Below are 19,827 nucleotides of genomic sequence, written 5' to 3'. Positions count from 1 at the left end.
AATGTAAAGTAATAACTATTTTTGGAGGTATTACTATGTATTATAGAAGTAGAGAAATTGAAACTTGGAAATTTGCAATTTTTTACAAATTTTGGGTAAATTTGGTATTTTTATTATAAATAAAAAAAAAAAATTTTGACTTCATTTTACTAGTGTCATGAAGTACAATATGTGACGAAAAAACAATCTCAGAACGGCCTGAATAAGTCAAAGTGTTTTAAAGTTATCAGCACTTAAAGTGACACTGGTCAGATTTGCAAAAAATGGCCTGGTCCTTAAGGTGAAATAGGGCTGAGTCCTTAAGGGGTTAAATCCAGAAGGTATTTTCTAGAAATGCTATTTTAGTGCTGCAGCGTTTGCATAGTTTCATCTTATCAAAAGTCTTACAACCTTCGGCGTCATGCACACGACCGTATTTTGTTTCCGTGTCCGATCCGTTTTTTTTGCGGCTAGGATGCGGACCCATTCATTTCAATGGGTCTGCAAAAAACATGGACAGCACACCGTGTGCTTCAGTTGTGTTTCCTTGTGTCTTCCTTTTTTTTTGTCTGACAGGGGAAAAAAAAGGAAGGTTAATGAAAAGTGTAATTTTATTGCACCAAGGTCTTGTAGAAAAATACGGACATGGACGCGGACACGAATGACATACCAGTTGTGCATCTGTTTTTTTTGACGGACCCATTGACTTGAATAGAAATAATTGGGACCTCCGCTAAACTGTGAAAAATGACGGAACGGACGCGGATGCACACAACGGTCGTGTGCATGAGGCCTTAGGACTCATGCACACGACAGTGCCGTTTTTTTCGGTCCGCAAATTGCGGATCCGCAAAAAAACAGATGCTTCCGCAATTTGCGGAACGGAACAGGAGGCCCATTATAGAAATGCCTATTCTTGTCCGCAAAACGGACAAGAATAGGACATGCCTCATAATTTTTGCGGGGCCACAGAACGGAGCAACGGATGCCAACAGCGAATGGTTCCGTATACGGACCGTATACGGAATCAAAGTACGGACCGTATACGGAACGCAAAAAACATTTGTGCGCATGAGCCCTTAGGGTCCATTCACACATCTGCAAATTGCGGAACGGGTGCGGACCCATTCATTCTCTATGGGGCAGAAATGGATGCGGACAGCACACAGTGTGCTGTCCGCATCCGCATTTCCGGGGCGCGTCCCCGATCTTCCGGTCGGCGGCTCCGGAAAAAAAAAAGAACATGTCCTATTCTTGTCCGCAATTGTGGACAAGAATAGGCAGTTCTATGGGGTGCTGGCTGGGTGTATTGCGGATCCGCAATGCACTACGCACGTGTGAATGGACCCTTACACCCAGAAATCTGTTTTTTTACCAGATGGTGTTGTACATTCTTATACGCACACAGGAGACGCGCAATCATAATTAAACACAGCAAGCCAGCCGGTAAAGATCACTATTATTCTTTGTAGATTCAGAAGCGTGGTTGGAAAGAACAAACGCTCACTGATTTCTTCTTCTAGTAAACACTTTGTGCTCTGTTGACGATAATACGGCTGCCTACAACATTTACGTAAATCTCAAGTGTCTACTTTTTCCAAAGGTTCTTAAAAAAGGAAGAAAAAAACCCACAAATTGAATGATTAGTAAAAGGCTACGAAGGAAATGAGAAGGAAGAAATCTAGGCCCACATGCATCAGTATTGTTCGCATGCCATAGAACGTTTACAGATTTATACCGGAGATGTTTTTGGTTCAGTTTTGTGGCTCCTCTAGAAGCAATGATTTAAAAGTGTCGAATATTTCTGTAAAACGACAAGCAATCAGCATCTGCCTGAGGTCCCTTGGGCCCACCAGAGAAAAGCATTCTGAGGGTCCACCCTTTGTGTATTCAGGACCTTAAGGGCAGGACCTTACTGGGGATCCATATCGTCAGAGCTTGGGCCCACCAGAGGATCATCTGGGACTTTGGTGGGCCAGTTCGACGATGCAGGCAATAGCTTTCGATGGTACAGTTTCTCCTTGCGGAGATTGTCAATAGGTGTTTGGAGTCTTTCAGGCACAATGCTTCCTGGGAAAAGGTATGCAAATTAGCTCTCCTCCGTAAGAAAAAAAACTGTCTTGGCGGCAGCTACCCTAAGAATCAATGTCCGACCCATTAAAGGGGTTATTTGAGGTAAAAAAATTTAAAAAAAAAGAACGATAGAAAGGTAGAAAACTGTATAAATATAAAGAAAAAACACACCCACCTGTTGAAAGTCCTACCGTTCCAGCACCACCGTTTTCAGGTGCAGCCAATCACTGGCCTCAGCAGGGATGTATGACCACATAGCCTCAGCAGTCAAGTGCCGTATGTGCACCCGTCACCGCTGACCACATGGCCATGGATGGAACATCTTCACATTTGGTCTAACCAGAAATGGCAGGTCTCTGGAATGGCTAACTTTCAAAAACAATGTTTATCCTTATTTTTACACTGTTTTCTGTCTCTCTTTTATTTTTGTAGGTCAGACAATCCCATTAAACAACCTTGAAACAGGGTGGTGACGCAAAAAAAGCGTTACTACAAAAGGAAACTAAGTGGCTTACTTTGCTAGATACAGTGGTTCCAGGTGGTTTAAATGAGTATAATAGCTTCAAATCCTTTTTATAAGACGTGAATTTTATATATGGGCATATAAGCTTTTTATATGTGTTTCTAATTTTCATGTTCTGCTTAGATTTAAGATGGAGGGGGATTGGACGGTGTGACAACCACTAACCACGAGCAAGTCTGCCAACTGTATGACGTGAATGAAAGGGAGACACGGGTTGTGTCCTCATGATGGACCTTCATCCAGTACTATCTATGGGACTGTCATCTATTTTTAAGTGAAGAAGCATTTCTTAGAACTTTAGTGCACCAGTGGTGGGATGGTAGCGATATTTTAGGGATTTTTAGTTTTCACACGATAGAAGATATTCTTTCACCACATGATTATGGTGACAGTTGAAATCATGTTAATTTTGATGAGAGTATATTAATCATGGATGCTCTCATAAATCACCAGTCAGCACATCCTATATGGGAAAGCTGCCGCTCTTTCAGGGGTGGTTCAGTCCGCCCTTGGGTGGACAGCTGACCCATTCACGTTTATTATTTTCATGGGCGGCGCCCACCCTCCACTGGGGGCGGCGGACGGGTCGACACCCAAGACTTGGGGTCGGCTCCTCTGCTGTGGTCCACTGGGGGTGGGGTCGTCTGTATCAATTGTTATTGTATTCAGCACCTCAAAGGGGTTTAATCACTAGGTACGCTGTCCACCTGACGGGGGACTGGGCCACCCATACAGGGTGTTCCGCTCCATCTTCATCTGGACATCTGATCCTTACTCGTTTGTAGTTGGGGCGGAACTGACTTGCCACTGGCGGTTGCGGAGTGGTTGACTTCCGGTTGCGGGCGGTTGCGGGATCATGACATCATGATCAATTGACAGTTGGCATGCACAGGGTCCGTGAGAGTGCGTATGAGCGCTCAGGACCTTTGGATAGTGTAGCTTGGGCTGAAGGACCTGGGAGGCGGTCATCTGCTCATGACGTCAAGACCAGGTGACGGTTCAGCGATCATGTGGTTGGGGGATGACGCGGCCGGCGCATGCGCTGTATGGCTGCTACCCGGAAGTGCTCCAACTAGGTCGCGAATCAGGCGACTAGGAAACGCTGAAGGAGGCATCCATGCAACATGGGCGGTAGCGCGCCGGAATGCCCCCGATGCAGATGATCGTGGTTAGTGGTAATTGATCCCTCCTCTTCGGTCTATATATGCCCAATTTTGTCTTAGTCTGTATGTACCTCCTGACGAAGCCTACGTGGCGAGACACGTGTCGAGGTTGAGGCGTTTGGGGATTTGTGTCACCAGCAAACAGCAGCAATATGGGTATGTAACACCATACTCTGTGTAGGGTTGGACGGGCGGCATTAGTTATTGTGTATACCAGTCATCAATTATGTCAGTATTCTACCGTTGTCCTAATTCCAATAGAGTCTATATGTTAGAAGCTTAGACCAATAGGAAGGTAGTTGTTATTAACTGGGGAATAGCATCCTGCACCCGCAACCACTCCTGTGTCTTTAGCTTCTGCAATATTGTTGTGTGATCTGCTGTTCATGGTTACACTCACCCCCAAGTGTGATTCTCCGCATTGTTGAGCCCCATAGAGGCTCAGTCTTCATGTCCTGTCCCTTTTTGACTCTACCTGTACTGATTATGCTACTGATTTGAATAAAAATGAGATTTTTTATCATTATACTGTACATCCTCGCTCTTTTTTGGCATAATGTTTAAAGGGATTTTTAGCCAAGTAGGGAAATCTGGCTAAAATAAAATATAGGGATTTTTATCATTAGACAACTCTAAGGCTGGGTTCACACGAGCGGATGCCGTGCGTGGCATCCGCTCCGTGAAAGAGTGCCAAGACCCGATGCAGAGGCACGGAGCATTAACATGACTGATAATGCTCCGTGCCTCTCTGTGATCTCTTTACTACGAAATCACAGTGACAACTTTATCTCCCTGTGATTTCGTAGTAAAGAGGTCACAGAGAGGCACGGAGCATTATCAATCATGTTAACACTCCGTGCTTCTGCAGTCTGCATCGGGTCTTGGCTGTCATTCACGGAGCGGATGTCACGCACGGCATCCGCTCGTGTGAACCCAGCCTAAGGCCCCTTTCACACGAGCATCAATTCTGCGTTGCGTGAAAAACGCAGCATGTTCTATATTCTGCTTTTTTCACGCAGCCCTGGCCCCATAGAAGTGAATGGGGCTTCAGTGAAAAACGCATCGCATCCGGAAGCAAGTGCGGGTGCGATGCATTTTCCACTGATGGTTGCTAAGAGATGTTGTTTTTAAGCCTTCAGTTTTTTATCACGCGGGTGAAAAACGCATCAAAACACATTGCACTCGCGCGGAAAAACTGAACAACGTAACGCAATCGCAGACAAAACTGAATGGATTTGCTTGCAAAATGGTGTGAGTTTCACTGAGCGCACCCTGAACGCATCCGGAGCCAATCCGTCACACTTGTGTGAAAGGGGCCTAAAAGGAATTTTTCTGCCTTGTGGAGGAGAGCTAATATGCATGTCTTTTCTCCCAAAGAATTGTGCTTCTAAGAGTCCTTAAGGTTGCCCGTACAGAGTTCGGATTATGGCTTATTGCCGAGATGCACCTGTACTTGATGTGATTTAAGTTTCAAGTACGGGGGACAGGCTGGTAGTTAGCGGTGGTCTGTATGTGGTTATCTCAGTCGGAACGCACAGTGTATGGTCACACTAAGCCAGCTGGCAGTCTCTGTAGGAAGAAACAGTACCCTTCACAAAAGCAAAGGCTTCCTGCTCACCGATGAGGGGCAGGAATCCTCAAACAGCTGTCTACAGATGGTTAGCTCTTTTTCTTGGAGGAGCCTCTGGAATAGCTAAAAATCCCTAGTTAAAGGGGTTGGCCTGCCATTTATATTGATGACCTATCATCAGGATAGGTCATCAATATCTGATCAGTAGGGATCCGACACCCGTCCCCTGCTGATCAGCTGTTGGATGAGGAGGCGGCGCTCCATGTTAGCGTGGCTTCCTCTTCATTACACTGCGCTTGAAGTGCGGTGTAAAGGCGAGTACTCGCTACATTGACTTGAATAGAGTGAGCACTTGTAATTACACTATGGAGACAATGTGTAGTGTAATGACCAGGAAGCACCGGCTCCTCGTCCAACAGCTGATCGAAGGTTGGTGTCGGAACCCCTCTGATCAGATATTGATGACCTACCTTATAAATGGCAGGACAACCCCTTTACGTTTCAAGGCTCTTTAACCACCTCAGCCCCCAGTGCTTAAACACCCTGAAAGACCAGGCCACTTTTTACACTTCTGACCTACACTACTTTCACCGTTTATTGCTCGGTCATGCAACTTACCACCCAAATGAATTTTACCTCCTTTTCTTCTCACTAATAGAGCTTTCATTTGGTGGTATTTCATTGCTGCTGACATTTTTACTTTTTTTGTTATTAATCGAAATTTAACGATTTTTTTGCAAAAAAATGACATTTTTCACTTTCAGTTGTAAAATTTTGCAAAAAAAACTACATCCATATATAAATTTTGCTCTAAATTTATTGTTCTACATGTCTTTGATAAAAAAAAAATGTTTGGGTAAAAAAAAAATGGTTTGGGTAAAAGTTATAGCGTTTACAAACTATGGTACAAAAATGTGAATTTCCGCTTTTTGAAGCAGCTCTGACTTTCTGAGCACCTGTCATGTTTCCTGAGGTTCTACAATGGCCAGACAGTACAAACACCCCACAAATGACCCCATTTAGGAAAGTACACACCCTAAGGTATTCGCTGATGGGCATAGTGAGTTCATAGAACTTTTTATTTTTTGTCACAAGTTAGCGGAAAATTATGATATATATATATTTTTTTTCTTACAAAGTCTCATATTCCACTAACTTGTGACAAAAAATAAAAAGTTCTATGAACTCACTATGCCAATCAGCGAATACCTTGGGGTCTCTTCTTTCCAAAATGGGGTCACTTGTGGGGTAGTTATACTGCCCTGGCATTCTAGGGGCCCAAATGTGTGGTAAGGAGTTTGAAATCAAATTCTGTAAAAAATGACCTGTGAAATCCGAAAGGTGCTCTTTGGAATATGGGCCCCTTTGCCCACCTAGGCTGCAAAAAAGTGTCACACATCTGGTATCTCTGTATTCAGGAGAAGTTGAGGAATGTGGTTTGGGGTGTCTTTTTACACATACCCATGCTGGGTGAGATAAATACCTTGGTCAAATGCCAACTTTGTATAAAAAAATGGGAAAAGTTGTCTTTTGCCAAGATATTTCTCTCACCCAGCATGGGTATATGTAAAATGACACCCCAAAACACATTCCCCAGCTTCTCCTGAGTACGGAGATACCAGATGTGTGACACATTTTTGCAGCCTAGGTGGGCAAAGGGGCCCATATTCCAAAGAGCACCTTTCGGATTTCACAGGTCATTTTTTACAGAATTTGATTTCAAACTCCTTACCACATATTTGGGCCCCTAGAATGCCAGGGCAGTATAACTACCCCACAGGTGACCCCATTTTGGAAAGAAGAGACCCCAAGGTATTCGCTGATGGGCATAGTGAGTTCATGGAAGTTTTTATTTTTTGTCACAAGTTAGTGGAATATGAGACTTTGTATGAAAAAAAAAAATAAAAAAAAAATCAGCATTTTCCACTAACTTGTGACAAAAAATAAAAAAATTCTAGGAACTCGCCATGCCCCTCACGGAATACCTTGGGGTGTCTTCTTTCCAAAATGGGGTCACTTGTGGGGTAGTTATACTGCCCTGGCATTTTCCAGGGGCCCTAATGTGTGGTAAGTAGGTAAATGACCTGTGAAATCCTAAAGGTGCTCTTTGGAATATGGGCCCCTTTGCCCACCTAGGCTGCAAAAAAGTGTCACACATGTGGTATCGCCGTATTCAGGAGAAGTTGGGGAATGTGTTTTGGGGTGTCATTTTACATATACCCTTGCTGGGTGAGAGAAATATCTTGGCAAAAGACAACTTTTCCCATTTTTTTATACAAAGTTGGCATTTGACCAAGATATTTATCTCACCCAGCATGGGTATATGTAAAATGACACCCCAAAACACATTCCCCAACTTCTCCTGAGTACGGCGATACCAGATGTGTGACACTTTTTTGCAGCCTAGATGCGCAAAGGTGCCCAAATTCCTTTTAGGAGGGCATTTTTAGACATTTGGACACCAGACTTCTTCTCACGCTTTGGGGCCCCTAGAATGCCAGGGCAGTATAAATACCCCACATGTGACCCCATTTTGGAAAGAAGACACCCCAAGGTATTCAATGAGGGGCATGGCGAGTTCATAGAAATTTATTTTTTTTGGCACAAGTTAGCGGAAATTGATATTTTTAATTTTTTTCTCACAAAGTCTCCCGTTCCGCTAACTTGGGACAAAAATTTCAATCTTTCATGGACTCAATATGCCCCTCACGGAATACCTGGGGGTGTCTTCTTTCCGAAATGGGGTCACATGTGGGGTATTTATACTGCCCTGGCATTCTAGGGGCCCTAAAGCGTGAGAAGAAGTCTGGAATATAAATGTCTAAAAAATTTTACGCATTTGGATTCCGTGAGGGGTATGGTGAGTTCATGTGAGATTTTATTTTTTGACACAAGTTAGTGGAATATGAGACTTTGTAAGAAAAAAAAAAAATAATTCCGCTAACTTGGGCCAAAAAAATGTCTGGAGCCTTACAGAGGGGTGATCAATGACAGGGGGGGTGATCAATGACAGGGGGGTGATCAGGGAGTCTATATGGGGTGATAACCACAGTCATTGATCATGCCCCTGTAAGGCTTCATTCAGACGTCCGTATGCGTTTTGCGGATCCGATCCATCTATCAGTGCATCCGTAAAAATCATGCGGACATCTGAATGGAGCTTTACAGGGGGGTAATCAATGACAGGGGGGGTGATCAATGACAGGGGGGTGATCAGGGAGTCTATATGGGGTGATAACCACAGTCATTGATCATGCCCCTGTAAGGCTTCATTCAGACGTCCGGATGCGTTTTGCGGATCCGATCCATCTATCAGTGGATCCGTAAAAATCATGCGGACATCTGAATGGAGCTTTACAGGGGGGTAATCAATGACAGGGGGGTGATCAGGGAGTCTATATGGGTTGATCACTACAGTCATTGATCACGCCCGTGCAAGGCTTCATTCAGACGTCCGGATGCGTTTTGCGGATCCGATCCATCTATCAGTGGATCCGTAAAAATCATGCGGACGTCTGAATGGAGCTTTACAGGGGGTTGATCAATGACAGGGGGGTAATCAATGACAGGGGGGTAATCAATGACAGGGGGGTGATCAGGGAGTCTATATGGGGTGATCAGGGGCTAATAAGGGGTTAATAAGTGACGGGGGGGGTGTGGTGTAGTGTAGTGTAGTGGTGCTTGGTGCTACTTTACTGAGCTACCTGTGTCCTCTGGTGGTCGATCCAAACAAAGGGGACCACCAGAGGACCAGGTAGCAGGTATATTAGACGCTGTTATCAAAACAGCGTCTAATATACCTGTTAGGGGTTAAAAAAAAACACATCTCCAGCCTGCCAGCGAACGATCGCCGCTGGCAGGCTGGAGATCAACTCTCTTACCTTCCGTTCCTGTGTGCGCGCGTTCACAGGAAATCTCGTGTCTCGCGAGATGACGCATATATGCGTGACTCTGCGCAGGGCTGCCACCTCCGGAACGCGATCCTGCGTTAGGCGGTCCGGAGGTGGTTAATGGGTCAGACATTGACTCACAAGGTAGTTACTCCCAATAGGTGGAAGGATAGCTAATTTGCATGACATGCACTAGAACTTTTCACTAATTTTACCTCCATTGCATTAGGTATAACTGCATGTATTGTTATCAAAGCTCTTGGTGGTGTTCGGTGGCAGGTAATCGTTGGGAGAAAAAAATAAATAAAGTAGAAGCAACATACAAATAAATGATTTTTTCTCAACCATAAAGTTTCTGTATCTGTGTTCAGTCTTATCACGTACCGTATATAATCCTAGTGCGCCATCTGCTGACCAAGACGCTTGCTGCTTATCACAAAACATGTAAAACACATCCACAGCAGGCCATGCTCTCAAGAACTCAAAGTGTAGCTACACCAGATTTCAACATGAGTGCGAAAGATGAATTTGTGTGTGTTTTCCAAGGAATTGCTGCTATGTGTAGAGCCTGTAATGTGACATATTTTGGAATAATGACAGCCTTTCCTATAAAGGACCCCTCCCCCCTGCCGAACTAAGAACACAAGGTGCTGTGCACTGTTTACATGTCCTTATGGTCACTCTATGGATCCGCTGCATACGCTGGTAATGCAATGCCTATAGGCTAGTATTACGACAGCACAGAATTTGGTTTAGAAATTCACTTAGAATCTAAATGACAGAATTATAAAAATGCACTCGTCTGAATAAAAGTTCCCTCACACCTTTTAAAAACCTAAAGGAGGGACGATAACAGCATAGCGTGCCACGGCAAAATTGCTTTACACTAAGCCACTTCTCTAATTCCACCCTATGTCTATCTACACACGCCCAATCCTGCCTAGCCCCCTTAGTGTATGTTCTTTTAGTGCCCCCGCACAGTAGAATGCCCCTTTGATGTTAATAGAACAAAAAAGTAATACTCACCTAGCCACGTTCCCCTGATGAGCGGAGCACGTCATGCTCTTCCCAGAAGCAGGTGTGGTGCAGTAACGTCATTGCGCCTGCTGAGCTGAGTAGGAGAGCGCACAGGCTGGATACAGGCCAGGAGATAAACCTTGACCCATGCAACCTCCTCCACAGCTCAGCAGACACGATGATGTCACTGCACTGCTCCTGCTGCTGGGCAGAGCAATGGTGGAGCAAGGAGCTGAGGGCTTCCTGCGTCACAATTGTATTCAAGTGTATCTACATCCTCAGGACGCAGATACAGTTGAATTCAGGACTTGGCCATCCCAGGAGAGTGGGACAGCCGCCAAAAATCCAGGACTGTCCGACTATATCCGGGAGGGTTGACAGGTATGCCTTAGGACAAATTCACAAGGGCCAGATTTTACTTGGAGCCTGTAGACAATTTACATCCCATGCATGTGAATGAATGAAAATTGCCCGTTAACAAGGTGTCCAGATACTGGGATTCCCAGCGGCAGCGAGCAACTGTAATCCAGCAGAAAGTGTTTGATTCCCCTGCAGCGCCACCACTGGGGAAAGAAAGATTTACATTGTTCCCATTGAAATTAAAGGGGTTGTTCAGGGAAAAAAAAAAACATGGCTAACTAAGCTCCTGCCCTAATATTATACAGTCATGTGAAAAAATTAGGACACCCTTTGAAAGCATGTGGTTTTTTGTAACATTTTTAATAAATGGTTATTTCATCTCCGTTTCAACAATACAGAGAGATTAAAGTAATCCAACTAAACAAAGAAAACTGAAGAAAAGTCTTTTCAAGATCTTCTGTAAATGTCATTCTACAAAAATGCCTATTCTAACTGAGGAAAAAGATAGGACACCCTCACATGTATTCCCTCTTAAATTGGCTCAGATCTCACACAGGTATATCACACCAGGTGCACATAATTAGTAGATCGTTACTCTGCATGTTGAATGAGGCTTGCCCTATTTAAACCTCAGACATTTAGTTTGGTGTGCTCCTGACTGTTGAAGTGAGAGTGAGCACCATGGTGAGAGCAAAAGAGCTGTCAGAGGACTTCAGAAAAAAGATTGTAGCAGCCTATGAGTCTGGGAAGGGATTTAAAAAGATCTCAAAAGATTTTGAAATCAGCCATTCCACTGTCCGGAAGATAGTCTACAAGTGGAGGGCTTTCAAAACAACTGCCAACATGCCCAGGACTGGTCGCCCCAGCAAGTTCACCCCAAGAGCAGACCGCAAGATGCTAAAAGAGGTATCCAAAAACCCTAAAGTGTCATCTCGAGAACTACAGCAGGCTCTGGCTACTGTTGATGTAGAAGTACATGCCTCTACAATCAGAAAGAGACTGTACAAGTTTAACTTGCATGGGAGGTGTGCAAGGAGGAAACCTTTGCTTTCCAAGAGAAACATCGAGGCCAGACTGACATTTGCCAGCGATAAAGTTGACAAAGACCAGGACTTCTGGAATAATGTTCTTTGGACAGATGAGTCCAAAATTGAATTATTTGGACACAACAGCAGAGGACATGTTTGGCGTAAACCAAACACAGCATTCCAAGAAAAGAACCTCATACCAACTGTGAAGCATGGAGGTGGAAGTGTCATGGTTTGGGGCTGCTTTGCTGCAGCAGGACCTGGTCAGCTCACCATCATAGAATCCACGATGAATTCTACTGTGTATCAGAAGGTGCTTGAAGAACATGTGAGACCATCAGTTAGAAAATTAAAGCTGAAGCGGAACTGGACCATGCAACATGACAATGACCCAAAACATACTAGTAAATCAACCAAAGATTGGCTGAAAAAGAAGAAATGGAGAGTCCTGGGATGGCCAAGTCAAAGTCCAGATTTGAATCCCATTGAGATGCTGTGGGGTGACTTGAAAAGGGCTGTACGTGCAAGAAACCCCTCAAACATCTCACAGCTGAAAAAGTTCTGCATTGAGGAGTGGGGTAAAATTTCCTCAGACCGATGTCGAAGACTGGTAGATGGCTACAAGAACCGTCTCACTGCAGTTATTTCAGCCAAAGGAGGTAACACTCGCTATTAGGGGCAAGGGTGTCCTATCTTTTTCCTCAGTTAGAATAGGCATTTTTGTAGAATGACATTTACAGAAGATCTTGAAAAGACTTTTCTTCAGTTTTCTTTGTTTAGTCGGATTACTTTAATCTCTCTGTATTGTTGAAACGGAGATGAAATAACCATTTATTAAAAATGTTACAAAAAACCACATGCTTTCAAAGGGTGTCCTAATTTTTTCACATGACTGTATTTGAAAACAGGTATTATTCACCAGCACAATAATTATTGACCAGGAACTGATGTACAGCAGATAAATAAGCAACCCCTGCCAACCTAGTGGGCAGACTGATCTGTAAAGCTCTGACATGAACAATGTACAAAAAGATGTGAGAAGGAGAATGCATATTGCATCACACTGCATTTCCTCATATAAACTGTACGTTTTTTTTATATAAAAGGAAGTACAATGTGCAACTTCCTTATTTTTTAACACATTTTTTGATCAGTATCGGTAAAGTAAAAAAAGTGTTAAAAAGCTGAATCATAGGGATTAAAATACTGCATACTTACTGGCATCAACAGGCTGTAGTTAAAAAGAGTCTTCCGGTTATGCAAAAAATAAAATTAAAAAAATACTAGTATTGAACCTTCCAGCATATTTGCAATCTGTGACCCAAACCCTGTGTTTACATCCCACCACAAGACTCACGGTAAGTGTCAGTATCAGGTCTTTGCCTCCCCTCCAACATCCCAGATCCAAGCCTTGCCTGCAGCCTCACTAGTATTCACTTCAGTACAGTGAGTACTAATGAAGCTGTGTTGGATATGAGTTGGCAGAGTGGCCCTCTTCCAGCATATAGACTTTTACTAAAGAAATTTAACAGGTTTGAACCACAGACCATCTGTATGGCAGGCAAAAGAGTTGCCATTACACTATAGACCCGTTGGAAGGGCTGAAGTTTCTGAGCTTAAAAAGCTATTTACCTCACAGTCATAACACTAAATAAATAGTATGTTACTGAAATTAAGTCAATGGGGACGGATCCGCTTGAAGATGACACCATATGGCTCAATCTTCAAGCGGATCCGTTCCCCATTGACTTACAATGTAAAGTCTGAACGGATCCGCTCAGGCTACTTTCATACTTAGAAATTTTTCTAAGTTTTAATGCAGACGGATCCGTTCTGAACGGATTCAAACGTCTGCATTATCGGAGCGGATCCGTCTGATGAAACATCAGACGGATCCGCTCCGAACGCTAGTGTGAAAGTAAAATTGCACCATTTACCAATCACCATAAATAAAGTATTCCCTATATTGTACAGCCTAATATGATTACAGGGATACCGAACACTGTTTAGTGCTATTTTATACTAAGTATGTTACAAACATGTTAATGGATTTTGCTTCATTATTTTTAATAACAATAAATTTGCAAATAATTTTACCATAAAATAAAAAAGCTGAAAATTTCTGCCATAACTATATCTTTTTTTTTACAGGTCTCAGGGTGGTTTGAATCGCAGACCTCCTGTACAGTAAACAGCTGCCTTACCCACTCCTCTATGGAAAATCTTTGTTCTAAAGATGGGATTTTTTTATGCCTTATAGTTTAACAGTTTTTTATTTTATTTTTATATCACAAAACAGTGTTTGGTATCCCTGTAATCATAACCCATACAATACAGTCAACATACAGTATTTATGGTGATTGGTAAACAGTATGATTAAAAATGGGGAGGTGGACACACGGTCTACTGTATAGAGCACCGAAAAATTCCTGATGGCAGCTCTAGATCCAAGCCTGCTTAAAGCCCTGCTGGAAAAACCCTGCCTTAAGAGTCCAGGAGAATGAGCAGAACACACTGATGATATTATATCTACAGGACAGTGCGTTGCAAGCCTTGACATGCCTCAGATGTAAACGTGATGCCATCAGGATAAGGAACCAACACAGTGGAAAATGTGACCACGATGGAGTATAATAAAATGGGGCATTACAGATAAACAATTACCTTGTTTCCTGTCAACTGATGCTGAAAACGGCAAAACCGGAACACCCCTTTAATTTAATTGTTTCTACTTTCAGATACAAATCTCAACATTGTCACCTCTCTCAAGCATCTTAGTTAAAGAGGTTGTCCAGCTTTTAGATACCGATGACCTATCCTCTGGATATGCCATCAACATCAGAACAGATCACTAGGGGTCCAACACCCGGGAACTGAGCTACAGTAGCCCGGCAGGGCCACTACACAGTGGTGGGAGCCTTTCGCTTCCCCCTGTGCCCACTTTTTTGTTTCCGGCAATACCAAAAACAGCCGATTATGGGGGGTGCTTGGTGTCAGAAACCCAATGATCTGAAATGTAAAAAATGGTCTGGTAGGCTTAAAGGGAAGGTCAATATTGTTTTAGGACTCATGCACACGATGGTGGTTTGGGACCCAGTCACTTCAATGAGGCCGCAAAAGATATGGACATCACACCGAGTGCTGTCTGCATCCGCACGTCCGTAAAATGATAGAACATATCCTATTGTTGTCTGCATACCGGACAACAGCTGGAGGGCCGCAGGTTGAGCATCCCTACCCTAGACAATCCCTTTTAAGGGCTGTTCTAATAGTCTGCAAAATTGCAGTCGATAAATGATCAGTCCAGACCACGTTTTTCGATACTGCTGGTCCAACTGGGAACGGACATCGAGTCAGTTTCAAATCAGGAAAATAAGAGCGGCACAAACAAGAGTCTTTGGACGCTTTATTGACATAGTTAAAAAAAGACATGTGCTTTTGGCTTGTAGATCATACAGGTTTCTCACGCGGGAGAGTCTGACATCTCATGTTCGATATTTTATTGCAAGAGTTGTTGTTTTTTTCCATATTAGACATGAAAATTCTCACAAGGAACAACGTATTACATTTCATCGATGCAGCAAACGGTTGTTCTGTCACATAAAAATATGTTCACTTGCTGGAAAAAAGCTAGCACAGTTGAGTCAATTAAAAAAAGATTCCTATTGGAGATTCTGTACATGTACAAACACATACACTCACATATAAAGTTATACAGTATATACGTTCATGTACACATGGCATTGTAGGAGATACAATTTGATTTTGGCCTTGAGGGTTATTGATTTGCCTTGGGCAAGCTATTCTTCTTGGTCCACGTGGGAGAAAGACGCTCAAATTCCTACATCGGCCGGAGAACAAAAACTGCATCGTCCAAAACATAATAGTCATTGTACATGTCGCCTTCACATAAATAGGGGAGTCTGGTGAACGCCTCCACAACAAACCCTGCTTCCTGGAACACGGCAGCCAGGCTGTTCACTTGTTCCTCCCAGAAGGTCCCGTTTACTTCCATGATTTCCGATGGCTTCTCCCATTTGCCTCCTATGAATAGACATAAGGGTAATTAATTAGCATTGGGCAAGATCAATCTGCTTCTGTATCTGAGAAAAATGAAGTTGTGATATAGGCAAATGAGCCTCTAGGAGCGACAGGGGCGCTGCCATTACACCTAGAGGCTCCGCTCTCGCTGCACTTTAACGGACAATGAAAAAGTCATCACGCCTGCCTGGCCCTGTCAATCTTAGGTCTCTGCATGGACCGACCATAAGGTTGCCCTCACACATGGTGGAAATTTCCACCAGAAAATTCACAGGTGCAGATTTTTACAAAATTTGCCTTTTTTTTTTTTTTTTTGGTGTAAATCATGGTGCAAATTTTGTTGCAGTTTTCCTGTATGAGAATCTCTCTATTCAATTCAATGAAAAATTGATTCTGCTGTTCCGCCTGGATTTTGTGGCAGATTTTTCTGCAGCGTTTTTCACGGAAGAATCAATTTCCCATTGGATTGAATGTAGAGATTCTCATGCAGGAAATCCGTAACACAACATTCTTTACTCTGCGGAAAGTAAATTCAGCAGAAGAACACAACGCAGGGTCAGGTGCCGTCACCTGGATGTGAGCCTCGCTGGTCTCAATGAGCCAAAAGGATTTTAGTTGATTGTTTCGGATTGATAAATGACCCCTATGGTAAAAAAAAGTCTTGAACAGGGGTGCCCAACCTGTGGCCCTCCAGCTGTGGCAAAACTATAACTCCCAGCATGCCTGGACAGCCTACAGCAGAGCATGATGGGAGTTGTAGTTTTACAACAGCTGGAGGGCCGCAGGTTGAGCATCCCTGTTCTAGAATATATACTGATCAGACCTCTTCATTAACCTCTTCCCGACTGCCCACTGTGTATATAGTCAGGTCCATAAATATTGGGACATCAACACAATTGTAACATTTTTGGCTCTATACATCACCACAATGGATTTGAAATGAAACGAACAAGATGTGCTTTAACTGCACACTGTCAGCTTTAATTTGAGGGCATTTATATCCAAATCAGGTGAACGGTGTAGGAATTACAACAGTTTGCATATGTGCCTCCCACTTGTTAAGGAACCAAAAGTAATGGGACAATTGGCTTCTCAGCTGTTCCATGGCCAGGTGTGTGTTATTCCCTCATTATCCCAATTACAATGAGCAGATAAAAGGTCCAGAGTTCATTTCCAGTCTGCTATTTGCATTTGGAATCTGTTGCTGTCAACTCAAGATGAGATCCAAAGAGCTGTCACTATCAGTGAAGCAAGCCATCATTAGGCTGAAAAACACAACAAAACCATCAGAGAGATAGCAAAAACATTAGGCGTGGCCAAAACAACTGTTTGGAACATTCTTAAAAAGAAGGAACGCACCGGTGAGCTCAGCAACACCAAAAGACCCGGAAGACCACGGAAAACAACTGTGGTGGATGACCGAAGAATTATTTCCCTGGTGAAGAAAACACCCTTCACAACAGTTGGCCAGATCAAGAACACTCTCCAGGAGGTAGGTGTATGTGTGTCAAAGTCAACAATCAAGAGAAGACTTCACCAGAGTGAATACAGAGGATTCACCACAAAATGTAAACCATTGGTGAGCCTCAAAAACAGGAAGGGCAGATTAGAGTTTGCCAAACGACATCTAAAAAAGCCTTCACAGTTCTGGAACAACATCCTATGAACAGATAAGACCAAGATCAACTTGTACCAGAGCGATGGGAAGAGAAGAGTATGGAGAAGGAAAGGAACTGCTCATGATCCTAAGCATACCACCTCATCAGTGAAGCATGGTGGTGGTAGTGTCATGGCGTGGGCATGTATGGCTGCCAATGGAACTGGTTCTCTTGTATTTATTGAGGATGTGACTGCTGACAAAAGCAGCAGGATGAATTCTGAAGTGTTTCGGGCAATATTATCTGCTCATATTCAGCCAAATGCTTCAGAACTCATTGGACGGCTCTTCACAGTGCAGATGGACAATGACCCAAAGCATACTGCAAAAGCAACCAAAGAGTTTTTTAAGGGAAAGAAGTGGAATGTTATGCAATGGCCAAATCAAACACCTGACCTGAATCCGACTGAGCAAGTGGGAGGCACATCATGCAAACTGTTGTAATTCCTGCACCGTTCTCCTGATTTGGATGTAAATACCCTCAAATTAAAGCTGAAAGTCTGCAGTTAAAGCACATCTTGTTCGTTTCATTTCAAATCCATTGTGGTGGTGTATAGAGCCAAAAATGTTGGAATTGTATCGATGTCACAATATTTATGGACCTGACTGTACGTCCTATCTGCACATGCCTCGTGCAGGCAGCGCTGGGATTAAGGCTAGGTCTACACGACGACATTTGTCGCGCGACATTTTGTTGCACTAATGTCACGCAACAATTTTTATAATGGCAGTCTATGGTGTCGCACTGCAACATGCTGCGACGCAACAGTCGCAGAAAATCCAGTTGAGATGGATTTTTCTGCGACTGTTGCGTCGCAGTATGTTGCAGTGCGACACCATAGACTGCCATTATAAAAATTGTTGCGAGACATTAGTGCAACAAAATGTTGCGCTACAAATGTTGCAGTGTAGTTGTGCCCTATCTTTCGCGCAACTTATTGTCTTCGTGTAGACGTACCCTAAAGCTTTGTCGTCGTGTAGACGTAGCCTTCTAGCTGTGCTTTACCCGCATGACGCTGATCTTTTTATGTGAATAAAGCTGCAAAGAGTGTTCATGGTGAGTGCCGCATTCTTTTTTTCTTTCCGTTTGTAAATGCCACAGGTCTTCATGCTGAGCACCACCGTTACTCACATTTGACCAGTGCAGCACCAAATTAAATTCCACACCTTTAGCAGTGCAGACCATACTCTCTACACTTTACCTTATAAAAAAATGCGCTTCTTGACTAAGTAGTTTGTCACAAAGCGGATATATACACTCACCTAAAGAATTATTAGGAACACCTGTTCTATTTCTCATTAATGCAATTATCTAGTCAACCAATCACATGGCAGTTGCTTCAATGCATTTAGGGGGGTGGTCCTGGTCAAGACAATCTCCTGAACTCCAAACTGAATGTCAGAATGGGAAAGAAAGGTGATTTAAGCAATTTTGAGCGTGGCATGGTTGTTGGTGCCAGACGGGCCGGTCTGAGTATTTCACAATCTGCTCAGTTACTGGGATTTTCACGCACAACCATTTCTAGGGTTTACAAAGAATGGTGTGAAAAGGGAAAAACATCCAGTATGCGGCAGTCCTGTGGGCGAAAATGCCTTGTGGATGCTAGAGGTCAGAGGAGAATGGGCCGACTGATTCAAGCTGATAGAAGAGCAACGTTGACTGAAATAACCACTCGTTACAACCGAGGTATGCAGCAAAGCATTTGTGAAGCCACAAACGCACAACCTTGAGGCGGATGGGCTACAACAGCAGAAGACCCCACCGGGTACCACTCATCTCCACTACAAATAGGAAAAAGAGGCTACAATTTGCACGAGCTCACCAAAATTGGACTGTTGAAGACTGGAAAAATGTTGCCTGGTCTGATGAGTCTCGATTTCTGTTGAGACATTCAAATGGTAGAGTCAGAATTTGCCGTAAACAGAATGAGAACATGTATCCATCCTCTGATGGCTACTTCCAGCAGGATAATGCACCATGTCACAAAGCTCGAATCATTTCAAATTGGTTTCTTGAACATAACAATGAGTTCACTGTACTAAAATGGCCCCCACAGTCACCAGATCTCAACCCAATAGAGCATTTTTGGGATGTGGTGGAACGGGAGCTTCGTGCCCTGGATGTGCATCCCTCAAATCTCCATCAACTGCAAGATGCTATCCTATCAATATGGGCCAACATTTCTAAAGAATGCTATCAGCACCTTGTTGAATCAATGCCACGTAGAACTAAGGCAGTTCTCAAGGCAAAAGGGGGTCCAACACCGTATTAGTATGGTGTTCCTAATAATTCTTTAGGTGAGTGTATTTTCTTTTTTTTTTATTTGATGAAGCAGCCGAATCGAATATTACAAAACTTCGCTCATTTCTAGTACATACTAAGGGCCAGTTCACACGACTGATTTTGAAAAACACGCTTTAACAAAAATAAAATAAAATCTGCGCGGAATCCATGTGTCATTTTTCAGCATGAAATTAAAAAATGTGTGTTTTTTCGTGCGGTTTTTGACGCATCTTTTTTTCAAC

General features: G+C 43.3%; 1 protein-coding gene across 1 annotated transcript in view; it reads right to left on the bottom strand.

The window, feature by feature from the left end:
- Window positions 1-14,992: 14,992 nt before the first annotated feature.
- METTL9 (methyltransferase like 9) overlaps window positions 14,993-19,827 on the bottom strand; it is a 37,365-nt gene continuing 32,530 nt past the window's right edge. The window contains exon 5 of the mRNA XM_040440459.1: window positions 14,993-15,647. Coding sequence (XP_040296393.1) covers window positions 15,445-15,647 — 203 coding nt within the window. The 3' untranslated portion in view covers window positions 14,993-15,444. The remainder of the gene's footprint in view (window positions 15,648-19,827) is intronic.

The sequence above is a fragment of the Bufo bufo genome, chromosome 7 (genome assembly GCF_905171765.1).
Source record: "Bufo bufo chromosome 7, aBufBuf1.1, whole genome shotgun sequence".
Lineage (NCBI taxonomy): Eukaryota > Metazoa > Chordata > Amphibia > Anura > Bufonidae > Bufo > Bufo bufo.
The sequence above is the reverse complement of the archived record's forward strand: the minus strand, read 5'-3'. Positions and strand labels throughout refer to the sequence as shown.